General features: G+C 42.7%; 1 protein-coding gene across 7 annotated transcripts in view; it reads left to right on the top strand.

Moving 5' to 3' along the window:
• The window catches only part of RBM33 (RNA binding motif protein 33), a 112,354-nt gene that overhangs the window by 57,192 nt on the left and 31,331 nt on the right, over nucleotides 1-23,831 (top strand). For all 7 annotated transcript variants that reach the window (XM_060156285.1, XM_060156282.1, XM_060156284.1 and 4 more), the window contains 4 exons: nucleotides 18,876-19,008; nucleotides 19,409-19,746; nucleotides 21,187-21,453; nucleotides 22,784-23,074. In XM_060156285.1, the coding sequence (XP_060012268.1) occupies nucleotides 18,876-19,008; nucleotides 19,409-19,746; nucleotides 21,187-21,453; nucleotides 22,784-23,074 (1,029 nt within the window). The remainder of the gene's footprint in view (nucleotides 1-18,875; nucleotides 19,009-19,408; nucleotides 19,747-21,186; nucleotides 21,454-22,783; nucleotides 23,075-23,831) is intronic.

Genomic DNA, 23,831 nt, shown 5'->3' with positions numbered 1-23,831 from the left:
GTAGTTAGTTCATGGTTTTGTGAAATCAGTGAGAACGTGTTCTCTCTAAGAACAGTTTTGAGGAAAAAAGGACCAGACCATAACTTTTTAATGTAGTTTGTATTTAAAACAGGTGTAGTTTTGTTGAGGCTAAACAATCTGATATCCAGGAAAGGCCTAAATGACCTATTTGACTCCAGCTTTGATGCTACAGTAGATACCATAGTTATGTGGGGCATTTAGCAAAAAGGTTTTAATGAAGGATATGTAGATGTGTAATCAGAAGATTATTCAAAAAATCAGTATTGGATTTAAGTTTCAGAGTGTTTTTAAGAAAATTCCTTGATTTGTAATTATTATTTATGAATTATGATTGCTGAAACTGCTTCTTACTGGTTTCATACCCTGTATTAGCTAATTTTTAAAAATTACTTATCAAGTTCTAAAAACTAGTTATTTTTAAAAATTAGGTGATGTTTATTGAGTACAATTCTGTATTTGAAGCACTTGTCTAAATAGCTAAGATTTATTAATTGTATTACTCAAGGATAAGCGTGTATGATTTTAGTCATTAGATATATTTCTTTTGGTGAAGTAGTTTAACTGCTAGTTATTGTAAAGCACTGACATTTAAAAAACTGTACTTTTTGCTATTTTCAGGGTTGTGAGCTTCTGCGTTAGAATCCTCATTGGACTTGTGTTTGTGTTTTATTTGCAATATAGTGATAAAACTTGATGTGAAAAAGCAATTGTAGCTTAAATCATAAGGCAGTGTTGTATGTAAATATAAAATTAGAATAATCATTTGCAGTTTTTATCTACTTAAAATTTTTGATTGTGCAGATATAATTGTATCTGATACTGGAAGAAGCAAACCTCATAATACTTGAGGATTTTACAAGAGGATAATAAAACAGAATTTCTTTGTGAGAAATTGAACTTATTTTTAAGTTATATTGTACTCTGAGGGTAGTAAATATTATTGAACTGCTCTTGGAAGTTTCTGCAAGGCGTAATGTTTTGTTACTGTTTTTAAGGTGGGATGTGTGTGGGGGTGATGGGAAGGAGTTGGCCTAGAAATCAGTCATGTGTGTGATATAATTTCAGAAATATTTACTGTTTATTATGTATGTTTTGTTTATTTACTTATTTATTTATGGCTGCATTGGGTCTTCGTTGCTGTGCACAGGCTTTCTCTAGTTGCGGCGAGCGGGGGCTACTCTTGGTTGCGGTGCGCGGGCTTCTCATTGCGGTGGCTTCTCTTGTTGCGGAGCACGGGCTCTAGGCGCACAGGCTTCAGTAGTTGTGGCTCGCGGGCTCTAGAGTGCAGGCTCAGTAGTTGCGGCGCACGGGCTTAGTTGCTTCGCGGCATGTGGGATCTTCCCGGACCGGGGCTCAAACCTGTGTCCCCTGCGTTGGCAGGCGGATTCTTCACCACTGCGCCAATATGTATCTTTAAGTCCCAAATGCTGTTTCTTAAGCTGAAGTTACAGTAAACTTGTGATCTTGAAAATGCAGTGCTCTACTTACTTCTACAGTCAGTCTCCCTTAGAGAGAACAATCGGATTTGGAATCTGTTTTTTAAAAATTACATTAGAGCTGTTAGTTTCTTAATAGTCCATCAAAATATTGTTGGGAAGGGAGAGTAACTCTAGGCCATCTCCTGTCATTTTACGTATGCCAAATTATTTTTTTTAAATATCTTTATGAGTATTAATTTTTAATTTTATGTAATTTTAAAGGTTTCTTTCCATTTACAGTTATTACAAAATATTGGCTACATTCAGCATGTTGTACAGTGCATCCCTGAGCCTGTGTTACACCCAGTCGTTTGTAATTCCCATTTCCGCACCCCTGTATACACCCCCCCGCCCCCGCCCTTAGCTGCTGGCTTGGTCTCCATATCTGTGAGTCCTGCTTCTTTTTGGTTACATTCACTAGTTTGTTGTATTTTTTAGATTCCACATATAAGTGTTATCGTACAGTATTTGTCTTTGTCTGACTTATTTCACTTAGCATAGTGCTTTCCAAGTCCACCCGTGTTGCTGCAGATGGCAAAATTTCTTTTTTTTATGGCTGAGTAATATTCCATTGTATATACGTACCACATCTTCTTTACCCATTCATCTGTTGATGGACACTTAGGTTGCTTCCACGTCTTGGCAATTGTAAATACTGTTGCTGTGAACATTGGGGTGCATATATCTTTTCTGAGTAAAATTATTTTTTTCCTGGAATATTGCTCAGCCATAAAAAGAAACAAAATTGAGCTATTTGTAATGAGGTGGATAGACCTAGAGTCTGTCATACAGAGTGAAGTAAGTCAGAAAGAGGAAGACAAATACCGTATGCTAACACATATATATGGAATTTAAGAAAAAAAATGTCATGAAGAACCTAGGGGTAAGACAGGAATAAAGACACAGACCTACTGGAGAATGGACTTGAGGATATGGGGACGGGGAAGGGTGAGCTGTGACAGGGCGAGAGAGAGGCATGGACATATATACACTAACAAATGTAAGTTAGATAGCTAGTGGGAAGCAGCCGCATGGCACAGGGATATCGGCTCGGTGCTTTGTGACCGCCTGGAGGGGTGGGATAGGGAGGGTGGGAGGGAGGGAGACGCTAGAGGGAAGAGATATGGGAACATATGTATATGTGTAACTGATTCACTTTGTTATAAAGCAGAAACTAACACACCATTGTAAAGCAATTATACCCCAATAAAGATGTTAAAAAATTATTTTTTTCCTTTTCTGCTAATAGATTATACTTGGATTTTTATCAATGTAGGTATAGTTTTGTGACCATTTAGTGAGTTTCTCCTATGCAGAATGCTCTGCACAGAGCTAGTCCTTAAACTCTAAAACGTATAAGCATAGGTCACTGAAGCCTAACAGTACTGTTGTGGCTTAACAAAGCCCCTTGGCAATTTCTTACTGATGGCAGTGTGCCCTGCAGGCTCTTTCTTGGTACTTTTCCGTAGGGGACTTCAGTCATTATTTGTTAAACTGAATTTTGCTTTGTAAAATGACTATACACACACACACGTGCATGCGAGCACGCACACACACACACGTTGGTAAAACATGTTAGGAAACCTAACTTCAGTTTCATCATAGGGTCTGTTTGAATCAGTGTACTTCCTTGGCACACAAAAAGATTTGAATTATGCAGAAATGTATTGAGCAAAGCAAAGTTGATTTTGATCTTGTCTTTCCCCAGCCTAAGCCCCCTTTATGAATTCCCATTGCTTCTAGAGTAGGTCATGCTCTTGTTGACAGCTTCATACTTGTATTGATGTAAGGACCCGATTCATGTCTGTACAGAGTCCCAGGCATCCTGTGTCTTGTGGAGATGACCTGACTCCAGGCCTTGTGCACAGAAGTCCAGATAAATAGTTGTTAAATAAGTGTATACAGGGATTTAATGTTGAGTTATCTTGCTATTTATTAGGAACCTACATAAAATTAATAGTGTAGAGAAGGGGTGTATACTTTAATTTTTTACTTTTTGTTGTTTTCAAGAATACATAAATGATTTTGCACAGTAGAATTACATTATCCACATTTAACTATACAAGAATTCAGCTCTACCCGGTTGACTAAAGAGTGAAAAAGGCAGGCAGTAGACAGAAGTACCACTAGATTTCCCAGTTTTAAAGGGATTAGGATACAGTTGGTATTAATGCTAAGATATTCCTTCTCTTCCCCAACACTGGTAAACTTTACTTTGTTAATGGTTCAGTTTGTTTGGCAATTTTGTGAAAACTTGAGAACTAGTATGAAAACTTGAGAACTAATATGCCTAGAAATTGTACTAAGTGATAACACATCCAGTTTTTTAATTAAACAATCACAGAGGACTCTAGACAACCTAATATGAAACACAATTTTTTTACAGAATTATTCAGTTATTTTTTAAAATCATAATCTTAGACCAAAATATGGTATTCTAGGCTATGCTTAATGTAGCAATACTAATATTTTTATTTCCTGTTAATGAATTTTATTTACAGAATTGAATAAAGTTTCTGAAACAAAAGTTTGAATGTCAAAGTAATAAATATCATAAGAAAAGGATTCCTTATTTTTGATCATTTTAGAAAATACTGCTTAAGCTTTTAAGCTCACTGCCAGCACTTCTTTTGTCATGTTAGTCTTTGCATCCAGATGGGATTTTTTTCCCCCTTCTTCCTTTGTTTGTGGAATTTAGTGAAGTGCTTTGTAATTTATGTTTCTAAAAATTAGATTCACGTATTTAATTTTAGTTACAGATATAGCCATTAGTGCTTTCTTCTCACTTAAGCTTTTATTCCCAGGACTATTTTAATTTTTCATATCAGAGTTATGAATCTTTTTTGGAATCGTAAGTATGTCTCAGTTGATAGCAAGCATATCAGAGAATGCATCTTTTTCATACTTATTTTCATATCAGAATATTAATCTGCTGAATGTAAAATGTACCTTAGAAATAGCGACTACTTGCAAGAGCAGATTGGCACAGGAAGGAAGCATGTGCCTCAGGAGATCAGGGGGCCATCGAGTGACTGTTCGTCCTTCCTCCATTTCAGCTTCTCTTCTGCCCCATCCTGCCATCTAGCCGCCTACTTGCCTGCAGTCCACTCCTGAAGCATTTTTTTCATGCCACGACCTTTTAGTGTGATTTCACAGGACACTTGTGGTTTTCTCGTGTGTGTGTGTGTGTGTGTGTGTGTGTGTGTGTGTGTGTGTTTGTTTTTTTTAAAAATAAATTATTTCTTCATTTTTGGCTGCATTGGGTCTTCGTTGCTTTGCACGGGCTTTCTCTAGTTGCGGCAAGCGGGGGCTGCTCTTTGTTGCGGCGCGCGGGCTTCTCATTGCGGCAGCTTCTCTTGTTGTGGAGCACGGGCTTTAGGCTCACGGGCTTCAGTAGTTGTGGCACGTGGGCTCGGTAGTTGTGGCGCACGGGCTTAGCTGCTCCGTGGCATATGGGATCTTCCCAGATCAGGGATCAAACCCATGTCCCCTGCATTGGCAGGTGGATTCTTAACCACGGTGCCACCAGGGAAGCCCTCTTTTTTCTTTTGTTTTTGCAAGGGAGCGAGGATGGGGAGACTAGTTTACCTTTCTGCAAGTCAGCTTCTGTTTTTGTGTCTATCTGAATTCTGTTTTCAGTTCCATGTTCTTTGTTGACATATTAGTTTAATAGATCTCTCTTTCCACAAGGCTGTTCCTGATGTTTTTGTCATTAAAGTTTTAAGTCCTTTCCTTATCCATAAGTATGGCTATCCAGTTATGTATTTGTCCTCAAAGAGATGTTTGTTGTTTTTAAACTTTGTCCACTTGGAAAAGCAACTCTGAAGTGTTGATTAATAATATTTTTAAAGTGTTTTCAGTGTCAGGTAAGCATACATATGAATTTCAGGTAACTCACATTGTGAAGATTCTTGACCTAGGCTATTTTAAAACTATTTAGTCATTCATTTTGCATTGGTGTTTCTGGTAAATGCTGCTATTTCAGGGTAGCCAATTAAATACTGAGTAATTTGGCTACTGAATAATTTTCTAGTGATCTTTGTTTAAATGAAAACTAAATATTATGTTTAAAAAAGACTACCATACTAAGTTTAAATTAGTCTCCTTAGTGATTACCTTATTAGGTAGACCCGATAAATGAGATTTCCATTTGTGTTTACTGTGTAGTTATAGCACCTCACAGGTAGGTCTGACTGCACTGTGTTTCCATGTAACGCGGATGCATGGTATCAGGTGGTGGTGATTGACACTTCTTGGATGTATTTTATATGGCATTTCATGCAAATCATGTTTGATGAGACTGCTGCATCAAATTACATTTCTCTCTGATTATAGCCCTTGCAGATGTGAGTCCAGACTTTGTTCCGTCTAGGAAAAAGAAGTCTTTCTTTTGAACCCTTGTTTTTACAACTTGCCTGCAATGCCTTGTAATTATTAGCACTTAAGATGGGTAAGAAATGCTGGGTATTTTCTCTTACCAGATCTCTGAGTAGTAGCAGGTGAATGTGGGAGGAGGTCCTTCCCCCTGTCAAACATTGTCAGGCTTGCAGCAAGAGAATGCGTTTTAAAATGCAGGTGACATAATACCCAACATCCTCCATTTGCTAGTGGGTTTCTGATTAATCATGATTACCATACATTATCATACCATCAGATTTAATCATATCAGTGCATTCCCATCTGCAGCAGTAACAGGAGCAGCTAAGCACTGTGGTAACAGCTATTAAATATGGTGGTTATAAAATTCAGTGCCCTTTTGACTTGCTGTCCTGTCAGCAAGTGTTGTGTGCGTTGGGTGGAGAGAGGGTGGTGGGCATCCACACCAATAACTCGAAGGCCAGGGAATACTCATTGAGATCATAAAGTCCAGCCATTAAGTCACAGTGTAAAAACTGCATTGTAAAAGTGTGATGCACTATTTTGTTTCATTTTTGGCTAAGTAAAACTGTTACATTGAATTGAATACCTTTCATAAATCCTCCCAGATACATAGTGCCATTCATTGTATAGTAGACTTGAACTTTGAGTATGACTTGCCCATCTGTAATTTAATAACTCAGCCAATGAAATGTTGACAATAACACAAAGTTTCAAAGTCTTAGAACTCCTTCCATGCCAAGAAAACCTCTGTCCTGTTTTTACTGATTTGTCCTGCAAAGCACACCAATTTTTTTTTAATGTTTATTTTTCCAGGAGTCCTTGAAGATCCATAGTTCTGTTTAAACTTTGAAAGTGGCCCTATTTTATTTGAAAGCACCTGAAAGCACTTCTTCCAAAAGATGTGAATTTTTTTAAACTTTAAAAATTTTGTCCTTTTGATGTACCCTCTGATTTTTAACAAATACATACGGTTGTGTAATCACTACAATTAAGATAGAGAACAGTTCCGTCTCCCCAGAAGACTTCCTTGTGCTGCCCCTTTGTAGGCAGCCCCTTTCCCCACCCCAGCCCCTGGCAACCAGTGATCTGCTTTCTGCTCCTCAAATTGTGGCGCATGAATGGAACCACATGGCATGCTTCATTTCGAGCCTGGCCTCGTGCTCCCAGCACAGTGTATTTGAGGCTAGACCATCCCTTTTGTCGCCCCTGCCAGTGGTTTGTCCTTTCTTATTGACCAGCATTATTCCATTGTGCACATATAGCCCAGTTTGTCTGCCCAGTCACCATTTGGACATTGGAATTTTTTCTGGTCATAGTTGTCAGTGAATAGTTGGGAGGTGGGGATTGTGGGTCATACGGTAGGTATATTGAGATGAGAATTTTGAGACAGACTGTGTGCTTTCAGTCGATAGAGCTGATACCGCTGCTTTGCTTTCTTAGTCCTTCATTGAATGAGGAAATACCATCTTCCTAGAGCATATACTATTGACGACCAGTGGGAAATGAAGAACATTATTGAGTGATTACCATATTCCAGATTTTGCTCAAAGCTTGTGTTCAACAACCTCATGAAGGTACCATTTTCTCCACTTTACAGATAGGGAAACTTTGAGTCTTGGAAAGATGAAATCGCTCAAGTTCACATAGCTGGGTGCAGGAGGTAGGATTTGAAGCAAGGCGACCTGAGTCTCTTAATCGTGCTGAACCTTCTCCCTTTCTCTCTGAATATTAAAATGCACCTCAGTAAACTGGGTAAAAATAATTGGATCTGGTAAGATGCATCATAACTGTAAGATTGTGGCTGTCAGGAGTGCTGAGGTGGAGAAGTTTACCACGGTAGGGCCTGACGTTGGGTGAGCTTGTTTCCGGAGGGGAGTGGGGGGGGCGAGGTATAGGGATAAAAGGTTGTTCGATTTATGAAAAAGTGTAAACAGTCTTCAGTAGGTTCATCAGAAACAGTATTTTGTACTAAAGTAACGGTGTTATAACTTGCAGTGCCTGCTCTAGCTTCACCGCTTGAACCAGTAACCTTAAATACCCTAGCGTATTTAAGTTCATGTGGTGTCCTCCTCTCTCCCCCACCACCTCCAGTGGGAAACCTAGCGCTTGCTGCTGGGTATATGGTGCTTCAGAATGTTAAGAATGCATCTGCAAATACACAAGTACCTTCTAGGAAAATGAATGTAGGTATTTAAACAAGGCATAACCTGAAAGAAAAAAATCTATGGAAAATACTGAAATAAGAGGATTAACGTTGTGACAACGGGCTGTAATTCTAATTACGTCGGGGGTCACTAGTGGTCTTGATTCTTTGCACTTAACCCATCATTTAATCAGAATTAACTGAGAGGCATTCTCAAGTGTCTATTGGTTTCTTATATAGTTCTTTGCATTTTAAGTGAGATTAATAAATGAAAACATGTTGTAGCGGAGGCTGTAATTTATTGAAAGATTCATGAAGTTTCAATGACATTGTTAAGGTATTCAATTAGTCTTATTAAAATATACCAACTGACCCTTTCAGGGAAGCTGATAAGTCACATAATAGCTGTTAGAGCCTCTTTATTCTTTGCATTATACGATTAACTTTGTGCTAAGCAATTTATGCAAAGTTTTCATCTTTCTTTTTTTGTAACTGAAGTTATCAGTTCTTCCTGAATAGGATTAACATAGATAACATCACATAATTAACAAGAGATGCAAAAAAGAGAGTACAATTTGTATAAGAATTATATGGGAGAATGATAATTTCTTACCTTGGACTTTTAAAGGGATAAAGCAAAAAAAAGCAAAACAGAGCAGTTATTTGAAAGGATTATGCTAGCTTTTTCTTTCAAAAGGCGGAATTACGGTAGTCCTAAAAGTTCTGTTAAGTGAGGTATTTACAGCTCACTAACAGTCTTAAAATAGTTCTTCATTTTCTAGAGCGAGTTGGTCATTTATTATCCTTTCTACTTGTGAAATGGCAGGTGCTATTACATGAATGATCGCATCAAGAGAATTTAGGTAGTGAACGCCAGACTCAGGAACGGCCGTTTATTCAGCATTACCTGAGGACAGGCTGGCCGCAGCGGAAGCAGTGCGCGAGGGGAGAAAGAGCATTTATAGACCACAAGTCAGTGTAACTTTGGATAGTTGTTTAACTCTGTAAACCTGAGTTTCTTCATCCCTTAAAGGAAAGGTTACTGGTTCTGCCTGATTCTTGCACTGTATTTATGAAGGAAACTTGGTTTATCAGTCAGGATGTGAATGAGGCTGCAGGTAACGCAAAACTCAGTTAACAGGGAGTTAACAAACTGAGTGTCATATTCTTTGCATAAAAATAAGGTTCTTCTGGGTGGGTATAGCAGTTCTGTGTTGTTACCAGAGATCCGTTTCTTTCCCCTACCCAAGTTTCAGGCTGAAAGAGGAGGAGGGTCAGGCAGCCCCTAGTGAGCCTTCCCGGAGCCCCTGTCCAGCTGTACCAGCCCGCCTTGCCCCAGGCTGGGGTCGGTGGTCTTCTAGCTGGGCACAGTGTTGTCCTGCCGTTACTAAGGAGCAAGTGAGAATTTATGCTAGATAAGCAATGGGAAGTCTTTTCCATGTGGCTAAAACTTGTGGTCAGAACTTAAGTTGTGTAAATCGAGAAAAAGAAAGTGACATCTGTGTTCCAAACAGAACAGAAGACAATGAGGAAAAATGGTACTGTGAGCTTAATGATACCTCCTATCTGTTAAGTGTTTACTTCATAAAGCCAATGCTGACAGCAGTCAGCAAGCGGCTTCTAGGACCTTAAAGCGGAAAATTTTTCAGTTTGTTTACATATTCAAGACTCTCAAGTTCTGTTATCCATTGAGGCAAATGGAGGCAACTAGGGGCCCGCTTATCTTCCCAGATGGTTTCTCCCTAGTGTCCGGCATGGTCTGACATCGCCAGAGAAGTAGCCCTTGTCACTGTGGTTTATTTCATGTATCAGCCATTGTCTTTCTTTCGGAATAATATCTTGTATTATCTGCCCTCTTCTTTCTAATCCTCTTACGTAGGCATTTGCCCTCTTGGAAACGGGCTTCTTCCTCGTTGGATACGCTGCGTTTATCATTAAAGCTGTCTCTGCCAGTGTCGGCCTCCCTCATTTGTACACCTCAGGGTGGCTCTCAGCTTCTTGGGGGCCTGCGGGTTAGCTGCCGTGATCTTAGCTGGCACCCGCTGCCTTCCACCTGGCTGTCCCAGGTTCCCACACCTTGCTAGTGTCACTTAGTTTCAAGGTTAAGCCCACAAAACCCCTCTTTTTCCATTCTTATTCTATTGAGCCAACTTCCAAAGCCAGAAATTTCCTTGTTTACTCAGCTTGAGTCAGCTATTTCTTTCTAAGCTGTAGATAGCATCTCTGGTCCTCCCTCCTTTATCAGTCTCTCAGGTTGATCAGATAAGAGCTGCTCATTTGTATTAGCCATTCAGGCCAGTGGAATGTCCATGGCTGTCTGACTTGACTGGATTTAGTATTTAACTGGTTTTCTTAACTCTAAAGCGCACACACACTCTCACGCACTTACATATACATATGTGATTGTAAGACACTGAGACAGATAAGGGGATGTGAAAGTAAGTCCCTGCCGTTTGCTGTTCGCAGCAAGCAGTAGATAGCACGGTGGGTCCGAGTTCCGTGCTCTGGCCATAGGTGACCTGTGCTTTCTAACCTTGTGCTTTGTGCAGGTGATTTAAGTGCTCAAAAGATTTCTGTGAGCACAATAGCTCCCTCGTAGGGCTGTTGGCAGGATTGAGGGAGATAGCAGAGGCGCTCTCTGCAGAATTGGCAGCAGCAGCAGCAGTGTGGGTTGAGCCTTAGGTGGGCAGCAGCAGGGCCCGGGAGGGGCATTTGGGGTGCCAGGACTAGGTAAGGGCGCAGGGGATGCAGGATAGGAAGGAGGCGGAGCCCCCAGGGTAAGGTGTGGTTTCAGGTGAAAGTCCCCAGCCCTGGCCTGATCCCCAGAGGGTAGGGCTTTGGGGCGTAAGTTGTCCATCCTGGGGCAGAGGGCAGAGTGCGTGGCCATGTCAGGCAGTCCTTGGCGAAGGACGGCATTTGCAGCACCTGGGGCATGTGGTGCTGGCCCAGTGAAGGAGACTCGGCGATGGCCCCAGAGCGTCCAGCGTGGGAGTATCAGCCAGAGTGGACTGACTTCACAGCGCCACCGGGATGCCTATTTCTTGCTCAGATCACCCCCTGGGCATCTTCCTCTGGCCCTCAGGGGCCTCTCTCTCCACCCTCTGGCAGGTGGGGAAAGAGGGAAGATTATTCACGGGAGGTTGTCTTTCAGTAACCGGGCCTGGAACCAGCCCACATCACTTCTGCTCACACGCCATCTGCCAGGAGCTTGGTCATGAGGCCGTATTGGCTTCATTCATGTTACAGGTGCATTGTTCTTCAGTTGGATCTACAGGCAAGGTGGGGACACTGGCCTGGGCTGTGTTCCTTAACAGCAGTGCTAGAAGTATACCCTACCCACTATCCACTTCAGTTTCATTCTTCAGGGAACAGCCCTCTTCTCTACAATTAGGGACGTGGTCATAGGGTGAGGATGAGAGTCTCCAGGTTCATGTCACCTTTCCTGTCTAATTATATTACGTCATTACAGGACAAGTTGCAGCAAATTCCTTCCTACAGTCATTAGGTTGCAGAGTCCGGCTCTGTCGGTCTTGCCTGCTCCCTGGTGCTGCTGCCCTGTCTGTGCTCCGAGTCCGCTCGGCTCGTGGCCTTGGGGCTGGTCGCTGGTGCCCTGGGCAGCACAGTCCACCCTCCTCTGCTTGCTTCCTGGGGCTTTCAGCCGCTGCCTGACCGTGTGCTTCCTGGGCAGCCGGTTGCTGGGCGTGCTGTGGCATTCTCCATTAGATGTGGGGCCTGGCTCCCCTCACCTTGGAGTACGGCAGTTCATCCATGCCTTACGTGTTACGGGCGTCTTTGTGCCCAGCTGTGTGCCGAGCGTGGAAGTGCACTGGTGAATGAAGCAGTCGTGGTCTCGGCCCTCATGGCTCTGTGGGTGAAGGGTAGAGAGAGGTGGGGGTGGACTTGAGGGAGATTTAGGAGGTAAAATTACTAGGACTTGGTAATACCTATTCTGTGAAGGCTTTCTGGTTTGAACTCAGAATGAGAGCACAGGAAGGAGACCTGTGCTGATTTGTCTTTCACCTTATTACAAGGAAACACGTTAATTGTCAGAAGCTGATATATTTATTAATTGTAACTATATTATAATTATATCAATATAATATACTATATATTACATAATAGAGGGTCATTTGGAAGTAGGAATAAAGTTCTAGTTAAATATTACTGATGGAGAAAGAATTCCGGGGCTTTGTTCAGTATTGCTGACACTTGAATGCCTGTGTATATGCAGTTAGCACATGGATGATTAGTAAAAGGGAAGAAGGTTTGGGGAAGAGATGAAAATCATAATATTAAAATTCCAGAGGGGGCAAGATTTATGATCCCAATGTATCTTCAGTTTAATACCAAAAAATGTCTTTAGAAGTTAGGAATATTCAATATAATCTCCCAGGAAATCTGAAAGTGCTTAGAGACCCAAGAAGTAATGTACCTAGTTCTCAGGCAGCTTGAAATTATCAGTCTCTCTTTGAGTTTGTTCTTGTAACTCAGTGACTTTTTTTTTTTAACTTTTAAAAAAAATTAATTTATTTTTGGCTGTGTTGGGTCTTTGTTGCTGTGCACGGGCTTTCTCTAGTTGTAGTGAGCGGGAGCTACTCTTCGTTGCCGTGCACGGGCTTCTTGTTGCGGTGGCTTCTCTTGTTGCGGAGCATGCGTTCTAGGCGTGCAAGCTCAGTAGTTGTGGCTCGTGGGCTCCGTAGTTGTGGCTTGCAGGCTCTAGAGCGCAGGCCCAGTAGTTGTGGCGCATGGGCTTAGTTGCTCCGCAGCATGTGGGATATTCCTGGACCAGAGCTTGAACCCGTGTCCCCTGCATTGGCAGGCGAATTCCTAACCACTGTGCCACCAGGGAAGCCCCCTAGTTCCTTTTAGAAAAGGATGAAGGGGCTAAGGGGCGAATACTTTACCTGATCTCAGCCTGTGGCAAAGTAAAAATCAAAATTTATCAGACTTTCTACTTACGGTGGAGGGAAGCCAGTCTACTTTTCCACTTATATTTTGCCTTATCTGTAATGAGAAAACCTATCTTTGGGAGGACTTGAAATTAACTGTCTAATGGAAGGAGGAAAAGAAGGTTATAAAGAGCCCTGTTGCAGCAGCCACGTGACCAGTGCCGGTCAGAGCTTCATCAGCAGAGGGCGAGGCTTGTGGCACTAAAATGCACTCATGGAATTTACAAATAACTACAGATTTCAGAAGAAACCGAGTACTTTCCCGGCATGATGCGAGCCTGCTAAGAAAAGTGGTAATAAATATCGGGGCTTCACATGTTAAATAATGAAGAAAGCTGTGTTTATTAGTCAAGACAGAAAAGTCAGGAAGCTTTTCCAGGCTTCTTCCAATTGTGAGCAGAATCAGGGAAGTAAGACAAAGAGAGTCTGTCACTCCCTGGCTTCCATGAAGCTGAGTGAAGGAGCAGTTCTGGAGTCATTCTTATGGGGCTGAGTTCTGCCTTCTAGGTACTGGCAGTGCCGATGTCAATACTGTGCAAAACCCCATGTGTCCTGCAGTGACCCACACCGGACGGAAGTGGAAGTGGGCCGAGCTGGGGTGCGGGAGCAGTGCTGGACTGGGGCCTGTGATCACAGTGGTTCTGAACAACAGAGGTTAAGTTTTGCTTTACCCCTTATGGGAATCGGCGAAACGTTCGTAAGTTAGTAAAAGTTCCCACAGTGAGTGATGCTGCTTTCTAGCTATTCATACAACACAGTACTGAAGGGCTAAGTGGAAATAGCCCCAAAGGACTTTCCCTCTTTCTCAGAAAATGCGTTTTACTCTTCCCGTCTTCCTTTCTCCCTGTGTCTGTCCTTTTTTGTCAGCTTGTTAACATAGTGGTGACTGATACAGCTAATGAGTTTATGAGTCCTGAAGTATGCTGACTGTAGTTCAGATTGAAAGCTTGTCAACAAATTAGTAGTGTATTTCAATTGCTGTTATAATTCAGCATACTGTTCCTATCTTTTAAGTGAAAAATCTGACCAAATGCAGTAATAGAATGAGAATTAAAATTTTTAACAAATAGACTGCTGCTAAAAATTAGCAACAAACACATGATTCATGCCAGAAGATTCTCTGCAGTTGTAGCTGAATGAAAGTGGAGGGGACAGAAAGGAAGCGAGAATGCAGAGAGCACTGTTGGCCCCGGGGGTGGGGGGCGGGGGGAGAGGGGAGGGGGACTCCTGACGGGGGGTGGGTAGGAAGCATCTTACCTGGTAGGAGGGTGAGAGAGGGCAGGTCAGGAGGCTGAGGGACTAGAAGATGCTCAGAGAAGGGAGAATATCCTGGGCAGTGGGAGGGCTGACCAGGAGGAGGGGAAACTGTGAGGGACCTTGCTGGGCCCGTTAAGAGTAAATAGAAACTCGGCTTCCCTGGTGGCGCAGTGGTTAAGAATCTGCCTGCCAACACAGGGGACACGGGTTCGAGCCCTGGTCCGGGAAGATCCCACATGCCGCGGAGCAGCTAAGCCTGTGTGCCACAACTACTGAGCCTGTGCTCTAGGGCCCGTGCGCCACAACTGCTGAAGCCTGCGAGCCTAGAGCCTCTGCTCTGCAACAGGAGAAGCCACTGCAATGAGAAGCGCGCGCAGCGCAACGAAGAGCGTAGCCCCCAGAGAAAGCCAGCGCGCAGCAACGAAGACCCAACACATCCAAAAATAAATAAATAAATAAATAAATAAATATTTTTTAAAAAAGAGTAAATAGAAACTTAGAGTGAGTCTGATTCAGCATACGGAGAGTATCACCCAGCAGTACTCAGCATCCCGTAGAGAAGCGGGGCGCTGGGGCCCACGTGCATGCAGGGTCTCCTGAAACAGTGTGGCTGCAGGACGACGGGTCGGTGAGAGAGTGAAGGAGGGACAGGAGAAAATGAAGCTTGTATAATGCGGGCTTACGAGAGGGCTCACGTTTTGGCTGAAACAGAAGTATAGAGTGAACATTTCCTGAAGAAATCAGTAGTATATGGAAGTTTGTATGGGATGTGATGGTTTCCAGAATTCACGTTCTAGACGATCATTTTCATATCTAAGTCAGGGGAAAGTATGGTTTTTAAAATCCCCAAATTTAGTCTTTTTTTTTTTTTTTTTTTTTTGCGATATGCGGGCCTCTCACTGTTGCGGCCTCTCCCGTTGCGGAGCACAGGCTCTGGATGCGCAGGCTCAGCGGCCATGACTCACGGGCCCAGCCGCTCCGCGGCATGTGGGATCTTCCCGGACTGGGGCACGAACCCACGTCCTCTGCATCGGCAGGCGGACTCTCAACCACTGCGCCACCAGGGAAGCCCAACCAGATTTAGTCATTTTGACAAGGTTTATACCATATGGGATGACATTTCCCCTACCTCATTTTAACTTGTTTTTCTTGGGTATTGAAATCTGTGATTAAAAAAAAAGAATGGTGTCACCTTGGACACATTATTTAATGGCCTAAGTTTCGATTTCCTTGGCTGTGAAGTAAGACACGCCCCCCCCCCCATGTCACTGTGCTGTGCGTTCATGAGCTCAGGTGGTCGGGGGCTCTGCACAGGGCCTGGCGGGCAGTGCGTGAGCCACAGGTGGGGGAAGCTGCTGCCGTCACGCCTGGGTCCTCATTATTTCTTACTGTGAAGCAGATGCTCACGCTGGCTTCACAAGGTTACTTGTGTGAATTACGTGCCAGTTGCTGCCGTCGTTATCCGCTGTGCGGTGGAAGTGTGTCAGGGGCATGGGCTTGCACACACACAGGCTGAGAATCCTTGTGAGTAGAAAGGATCATCTCCCGCTCTGGTTGACGGTGCCCAGACCTGAGCCTTGGTTCAGGCTTCGGCCTGGGTTCTTACGTGGGTCCCGAGTCTCTCACCAAGCTCCCCCAGGGCTGTCAGACCAGCCAGAGAAGCAAGAGAATTGACACTGAATCCAGGTGACTACACCAAGTAAGCACCCACTGAGTCCCAGCCCCTGCATTTCACCAAGCCATCATCCCCCAGGTCTCCCTGTCCTGCCTGGCGCCGTCCTGATGCCACCCCGTGCCCAGCTCAGCAGACGGACCTGCAGGTTGCTAGTTGCTCCAGCGGTGGCCCAGGTTCACAACTCGGTCTTTCAGCTTGCCGCCTGATTCTCAGAACACGGACGGGCCTGAAGTCCTTTCCTGGTGCAGCAGTCCCCCTGCTGTGGGGCAGTTCCATACGCAAGGGGCTTTTCTGAGGCTTCGTGGTGCCGTTCGCTCCCTGGCTGGGATCTACCCCACCAAACCCGTATCCAGGCAAACCCTGCCCTAGTGACCTGATGCAGGCTAACATACACCTGCTTGTAAGTGATCGCAGCTCAGGTATTGGAAGAGAGCTATCGTTTCTTAATACACTTTAAAGGCTGAAAATGTTTTCTGTCTTCAAGTAGGTGTTAATATTTTACTATTTGTAAGCTAAAGCCTCATGAAAAATACATATATTTCATTTTTAAAAGATTTTAAATTTCAGTGATTTCTTTTACCTTTTACATCCCATAGCTTGTTTTAGGCTGTGGTGATATTAATGAATCTTATCTGTCCCTTCTGTATTTATCTATTTGAAACTCCTTCTTGGTGTTCCCCCCTCCAGAAGAGGGACAGTCAGGTATACATCAAATTAGTTTAAGGAAACAAGCCGTATAGCTGAAACCGGGTTTTACTTAGGTGAACATTGCTAATTTATGTAGTCAAATTGCATGGATTGGAGGCAGCGTGACCAGTCAAACCTTGCCACAACCCAGAGGGCAGACAATTTTCAATTTTATTTTCTGGGCCACTCCACGAAAAATGGTTTAAACATTAAAAAAAAAAGACTGGGGACTTCTCCGGCAGTCCAGTGGTTGAGAATCCATGCTTCCACTGCAGGGGGCACGGGTTCGATCCCTGGTCAGGGAACTAAGATCCCACGTGGCACAGCCAACAACAACAAAAAAAATGACTGAACCTTGATTGCTAATTTGTTATCATCCAGAAAGTTTTGAAATATGTGTATACATGAGGGAAAAGGCCTGTAAAACTATACACAGGATACTAATGCTATATTTTATAAAGAAATACTTCATTAATAAATGTTCTTTTTAAGTTACCTGGCAAAATATCCATGCAAATGCACACCACGTGTTTCATCGGCTTCACATAAAAATAAGAGTAGTTTCAAAACAAGGAAAGAACGCGGCAGTGAAAGACAGAAGGCAAGTCCATCGAAACTCCTAGTGCAGATGTGATCAGTACCAATGTCGGATAGCCGATGCTGTTAGAAATGTGTTTTTCGAGCGTATTATTACCATAGTAAAAAGTAGTAAATATTGAAGAATATCCATATCAAAGCATCATATTAGTAAAGTCTCAAATAAACATCGCGATAAAATGTATGCATTTGTTAGGGGTCAAAAGCTTTTGGTTTAGTGTGAGTGTGTACAGTATGTATTCTCAGTTATAAATCCAACATTTCTCTGATGTTGTTTGCTTCAGTTGTATCTTAATTGATGCCTTTATCTAGAGTGAGAAGTGATGTTCCCTAATGTCAGATGTCAAACACTGGTGGGGTGAGAATACCCTTGATTTCACCTAAACTGGTAGACACAGACTACAAGAATTTAAGCTTTGCAACTTTCTGATCCATATGTTTTAGTACCATGTGTTTTTATGAAGATGTAACATTTGTGTGTAAATCTAATTTCGTTAATGTTATATAGCCAGTGGTCATATGGGTTTGTGGTGTTTATTGTGTTCATTTTGCATTATTCTTACAACACTGTGGATAGAGCAGACCTTTAAAGAGAGAAGGAAGGCAAATGTAATTTGCAGAAGCATTTTCAGTGTTATAATATGATGTCACATTTAGAAAGAACAGCTAATTCATAATAAAATGACAGAAAAGTCATTAGAATTTTAAGTTTATGAGAAAGAAGTGTGGTTTTTGAAAGTTGAGAAATACTTCAAAGAATGAGGTGTTATTAAATGAATATTATTTTGATGATACAGTATGTATAATCAATGAATTTCTGGATAAAGAAGTGAAAAAAAGTTGTGAGGCTTTCTTAAGTAAATGTGGTGTTTTAAAAGAATCTCCATAAATGCTTGAAAGGCCAACTGAAAAATGAAGTAATTTTTCAAAATTGAGGTATAGTTGATTTACAATATTAGTTTCAGGTGTACAACGTAGTGATTCAAAATTTTTATAGATTATACTCCATTTAAAGTTATTATAAAATATTGGCTAAAAAGTGAAGTAATTTGTCTTTGTAGAGTTCTACTGGTAACCTGCAGTTATTGAAAAACGGTAATCTGTTTTAAGAGTTCAGAATTTTTAGCCAATGGAATCTGACTGTATTATTTCTTTTGTAGCAATGTGGTTTCTTAAACATTTCACATTTTCCTGTTTCGTCAGCGATTGCTGATTTTTGTTATGGTACACATTCAGTTTCTTTTTCTTCTGTTGAAATAAAGCAACTTCATAGCTGTGGCTTATGGTTGTGTGAAAAAGGTAGCAAAGAATAGCATGTTTGAGAAGAGTGTCAGGAACACTGAAAGTAGACATTTAGTCTCTTGGATTAGTGGACAGGAAGCTCAGTAATTGCATGGATTTCAGTAAGCTTAAAACTAATATTCTTCTGGTTTTGTAGTGCTGTTAAAACATTGAATTAATTTTTAGATGCTGCATTTTGACATTTGACTGTTTCACTATGGCAGAATCACCTATTTTGTAACATGAGGTTATATATATATGTGTGTGTGTGTGTGTATATACAGGGGTGGCGGCTTCAGGAGATAAGTTCCTTGATGTTTGCAGAGGAAAACTTAAAACATGTACACCTTTCTGAAAACTACCGTTCATTTTCCTGCCTTCCACCCTGTTTTCCTGCTGTGCTTCAGGGCCCTCCAGAGTTCCCACAGCACACACCTGGACCTGTTCCCAACAGCTTCAGCCAGCCCCCGCGGCTTCCTCTTCAGGACCAGTGGAGGGCCCCGCCGCCTCCCCAGGAGCGAGACCCTTTCTTCTTAGGAGGTAAAGGATGGCGCAGAGTAACAGAGCAAAGCCGCGTGGGGCGACGTGCCTGAACATGCTTATGTTTTAAACGGTATTTAGCTCCCAGTAGGAGATTTTGTTAATAAGAGTGTCAGATTTTTGTCCCATAGCCCTTCTGCCTGTCATTTCAGATGCTAAAATTGGACATTATTGGTATCTGAAATGTGAAAATTTCATACAAAGGAGGAAACCATCTATAGAAAATGACTAATGAAGCAGTCTAGAAATAAGAGGCAAAATGTAGAATTCTTTTCAGGCATTCACACCCAACCTCTTGTAATTTTCGTCCATAGTAAGACAGTACATAAAACTGATTTCTGTGAAGTGTGTGTTCTGTGTGACCAGAGGGCAGTAACGTTGCAACGCCCTTCCGTTTCAGGTGAACCAAGGTTCCCGAGCCATCTCTTTCTGGAACAGCGAAGTCCCCCTCCCCCGCCACCTCCTCCCACGCTTCTTAGCAGTGGTCACCCTGTGCCCACTCCCAGCCCCTTACCATTCACCCAGCCTGGACCAGCGTTTAATCAGCAAGGACAGCAGCCTGTGTTCCCCAGAGAGAGGCCCGTGAGGCCAGCCCTCCAGCCGCCAGGGCCGGTGGGGATTCTGCACTTCAGCCAGCCAGGGTCCGCAGCAGCACGGCCGTTCATCCCTCCTCGACAGCCCTTCCTGCCCGGCCCTGGACAGCCCTTCCTGCCCGCCCACACACAGCCTAACCTTCAGGTAGGCGTCAGGGGCTGGTTTTGTGTTTCAGAATTCAAGTTAAAACCTTTCACATTTTTATTCTAGTCTGCCAAGATGTGGAGATTATTTAAAGAACGAGGGTATTCAACTTAAATGTGCTCTTTATTAAAGACAACTTCCTTAACAATATTGCTTATCTCCTTAATCGTAGGAGAAATGGAGAAAGTGATTGTCATTTTTTGGGAAATGAAAAAACTCAGTAGTAAGATTTTGTAAAGGATATACTATACATTGCTAATGAAATTAGGGCATGTTTTGATAATACCTTTGCTTATCATTGCAAGATTCTTAAAAGGTTAACAGGAAATAAGGTTCTTTGTCAAATTATGTTTCTGCAATATGTAGTGGGGGAAAAAAAGCGTTGCTGCTCCCTCATTATTTGAGAGATTTGAGTGCCCTCTGCTGGTGTTGTATGTTTCATCAGCTGCCTTGAGTCTGATACCTGTCTTACCCAGTATGTTTTTTCTTGTGTCTTAAGTTTCCTGTTACGGTATGTAATGATGATGGGCTTGAACCGATTATTTAGAAACACATGGAATATGTACCTAAAGTAAGAACAGGAAAATGGTTATTATATAAGGTGTTACAGTAGGATAAAATGTTTTTTTCTTTTTATTAAAAAAGTATAATTTGGGAATTTCCTGGAGGTCCAGTAATTGGGACTCTGTGATTTCACTGCCGAGGGTGCGGGTTCAACCCCTGGTCGGGGAACTAAGATCCCACGAGCTGCTCTGCACAACCAAAATATATATAAATGTGTGTGTGTGTGTGCGTGCATGTGTGTGTATATAAATATATATACATAATACAATATAATGTAATATATATAATCACTGCATTGCAGAAATAAGTATAGATAGGAATTTGAAAAGGAAATGAAGTCATCCCACCATCTAGAGACAGTTACCACTAACATTTGGGTGCACATGTCTTTCAGTCTCTTTAGTGCTTGCATCCTCATCATGATGCTTTCTTTTCCCAGTTAACATGTTATTACCATCTTCTCACGGTGATGAGTTCTCTTTCACCACGGCATTTGAAAACACTGCACAAGTTGACGTTTTACGGCTGTCACTGTTTCTGGCCGTGTTTATTGGTTTCAGTCCTTGGGTATTGGAAACAGTGCTGCAGGAAACATCCTTGAGGTTGTGTTTGCTCGCATCCTTAGTTATTTCCTTAGGATAAATTCCTGGAATTTCAAGATCTAAAGGATTTAGGGCAAATATAAAATGCAGGGTAGTAGCTTTTGGCTTATCACTGCATTTAAGATAGTATCAGCTTCATCAACAAATCTAAAATGAAATTTTAGTGCCACTTGAAGCTTCTTTCTGGTGTTGGGGTTTTTAAGGAAATGGCTGAATTGGAACACGAGCAGTACGTACATGATAAACTGTTGCTTCTCTCTTGTTGGCTTGGAAGGGGCCCCTGCACCCTCCTCTGCCCCCTCCCCCGCAGCCCCAGCAGCAGCCCCCGCTCCCGCCCCCGCTCCAGCCACCTTCGCAGCACCAGCCGCCACCTCCGCCGCCGCCGCCGCACCCGCACCCGCACCAGCACCACCACCTCTCTGTTCCTCCCCCGCCCCTGATGCCCGCGGCTCAGCCCCAGTTCAGGCCTCACATGCAGACGGGGCCGCCTCAGCCAAGCAGCAGTCGGACGCAGTGCCCCCAGCGCCAGGGGCTAAGGCATGTAAGTGTCCAGTTCCTCAGCTGTCTTCCGGGGGCACCTTTTATGTCGCGGGGCCTTGTGTGTCTAGATCCTCCTGTAGTGCGAGATGGCCTTAGCAATTGATGCATAACTTCAGAAAGTAGTTTTGGGTGATAATCATTCTGCCTTTGCCAGTGGCTGTCTGTCTCCTTGGGCAGTGAATGCACAAGTAAATGAATTCAGGAGGAATTTCTTGAACATCCTTTGTTGTTGGGCACTACTCTGGTTCCTGGGAATACAGCAGTGAATGAGAGAGACACATTTCCTGCCTTCATGGAGCTTATAGTTAATCGTGGGGGATGGACTGCGTTGATCTGTGAGGTTACCTCTCGAGTACCATCGGCAGATGTGCGGCTTGTCGTGCATTGAAAGAGACTGGGAGATGTGTGTCGCTTTAAAAGTCAAAGACTAGTCACGGTTACTGTCTTACCCTCCATTAAATAACTAACCGTGTAAAGAGGCTCAGGGTTAGAGTTCCAGGCTGTAAGGTGAGATAGTTGGGTTTTCCCTTTAATACTGGTCCTTTTGACCTTGAGCTTCAAGCATGTCACTTAGCTGCTTTTAATCTCAGTTTTTTCATACCCGCCTCTTTGTTTCTTAAAGTAACATTGAGACTAAAATGATGTAAGAAGTAAGAAAGGATTTCTAGATCTGGAAAGAGGGTGCTTTGTAACCTGGGCTTCCTTTTGTAAGAACAGGGGCAGACGACACCCCCAGTCTTGAGCTGAGCAGCCGTGGAATGCAGTCCTCCCCCAGCCATCTCACAGATCTACACACTCCTCTAGGCGTTGGGTCTCTGTTAAGGATCCTCAGGGTGAACATGACTTGACTGTCTCCTCCCCGATGAGAGCTATGGGCATCTTTCTCCTTTTTCTTAGGGCACTAACTTAATGCTTCGTTCTTTGTTTGTTCTACCTTCAATTTAGGGGACCCATTGACAGTGGTGGTGCCATTAACCCAGCTGACTCCTTGTGCGGGAGTCCTTGTTGCACTGCTGATTCTGTTAAAAATGTTTGTCCCCATCCTGTAAGTCACCTGGTGTAATATCCATAAAGAGGAGCCTGTCTGTAGGCAGGTATGGTACCTTTCCCAGCCCCAGTCCTTATCAGTAAGGGTATGTTACTATGTAGAGCAGAAAGCATTTATGCAGGGAAAAAATGTTTACCAACAGGAAGGTATCTGCCCCCCAAAGGAGAAGTCACGTATTCAGTTAGAATGATTTTTAAAAATATTTTAATCCAATGTGCCTTTTTATGTTTCTTCTCCCAAGTTTCCAATTGTAATTAGAATCTCTTTCTTCTTGTCATGATAGAACACAACTTCTCAGAATGTAACCAAACGACCAATGCAGCAAATGCAGCCAACTGCTCCAAGAAACAGTAATTTGCGTGAATTACCAATAGCACCATCACATGTTATAGAAGTGAGTAACAGTCGCTGCTCCTCCGCACCAGCCGGGGCTCAAGTAAAGCCTATTATCAGCACGTCACCGCCCACGAGGCCCGGGGTGGGGCCCAGGACTGCGCAGGGGAAGGCTGATGTGAAAGTCAAGCCAGTTAGCCCTGTGGGCCGGCCTAAAGAGGAAGCAAAAACAGAACCAGAGGTAGGACTTTTCTTTTTCTAATTAAAAAATAATGTTTGGTCTCAAACAGGGAGACCTTATAATCAAGGTCTGTACCTCTTATCTCAGTTCACTCTCACCCAGTGAGTTCTTCACAAAATCATCCCACCTTCTTTTAACCTAACAGCCATATTCATATAAGATACACTTTCATTCTCACTGGTACTATATCAGATTGTATTCATGTATTTATACAGTTACAGTTGTGTGTTACAGAATCTGTGTATATCAGGGATCTTAACCAACTGTTTCTCTGAAGGGCCCCGATAACAAATATTTTAGGTTTTATAGTCCAAATTGTCTCTCAGAATTACTCAACTCTGCTTTTTTATCACAAAAGCAAACATAGACAGTCTTACATCAATGGACATGGCTGTGTTCTGGTAGCACTTTATGACAAAGTCAAGCGTTGGGCTGGATGGGCTCATGGGCCATAGTTAGCTGACCCCTTACATTTACTCTTATGTTCCTGTGGCTTTTCTGGTTTTACACTGTGAACTTCTAGAAGGTAGGACCAGTTTAGACCTTTAAATAAGATGGGGAGGGGTGTTTTGTTCTGAATTGTGTATATTATTGCTGATTTCTAAATAGGTATAAATGTTGTAAGAATAAATAATAAATGCAAGTCAGTATTCTACATGATTTCCAATTGAGATGTTATTTGTACCTTTGTTTAGTTTTGGCCACTTGATTATGTTTTGCTTAGAGGCAGTTCAGTGTTGATGCAGTATTAGTCACA

The sequence above is a fragment of the Lagenorhynchus albirostris genome, chromosome 8 (assembly GCF_949774975.1).
Source record: "Lagenorhynchus albirostris chromosome 8, mLagAlb1.1, whole genome shotgun sequence".
Taxonomy (NCBI): Eukaryota; Metazoa; Chordata; class Mammalia; order Artiodactyla; family Delphinidae; genus Lagenorhynchus; species Lagenorhynchus albirostris.
Note: the sequence above shows the minus strand (reverse complement) of the source record. Positions and strands in the feature narration are given on the sequence as shown.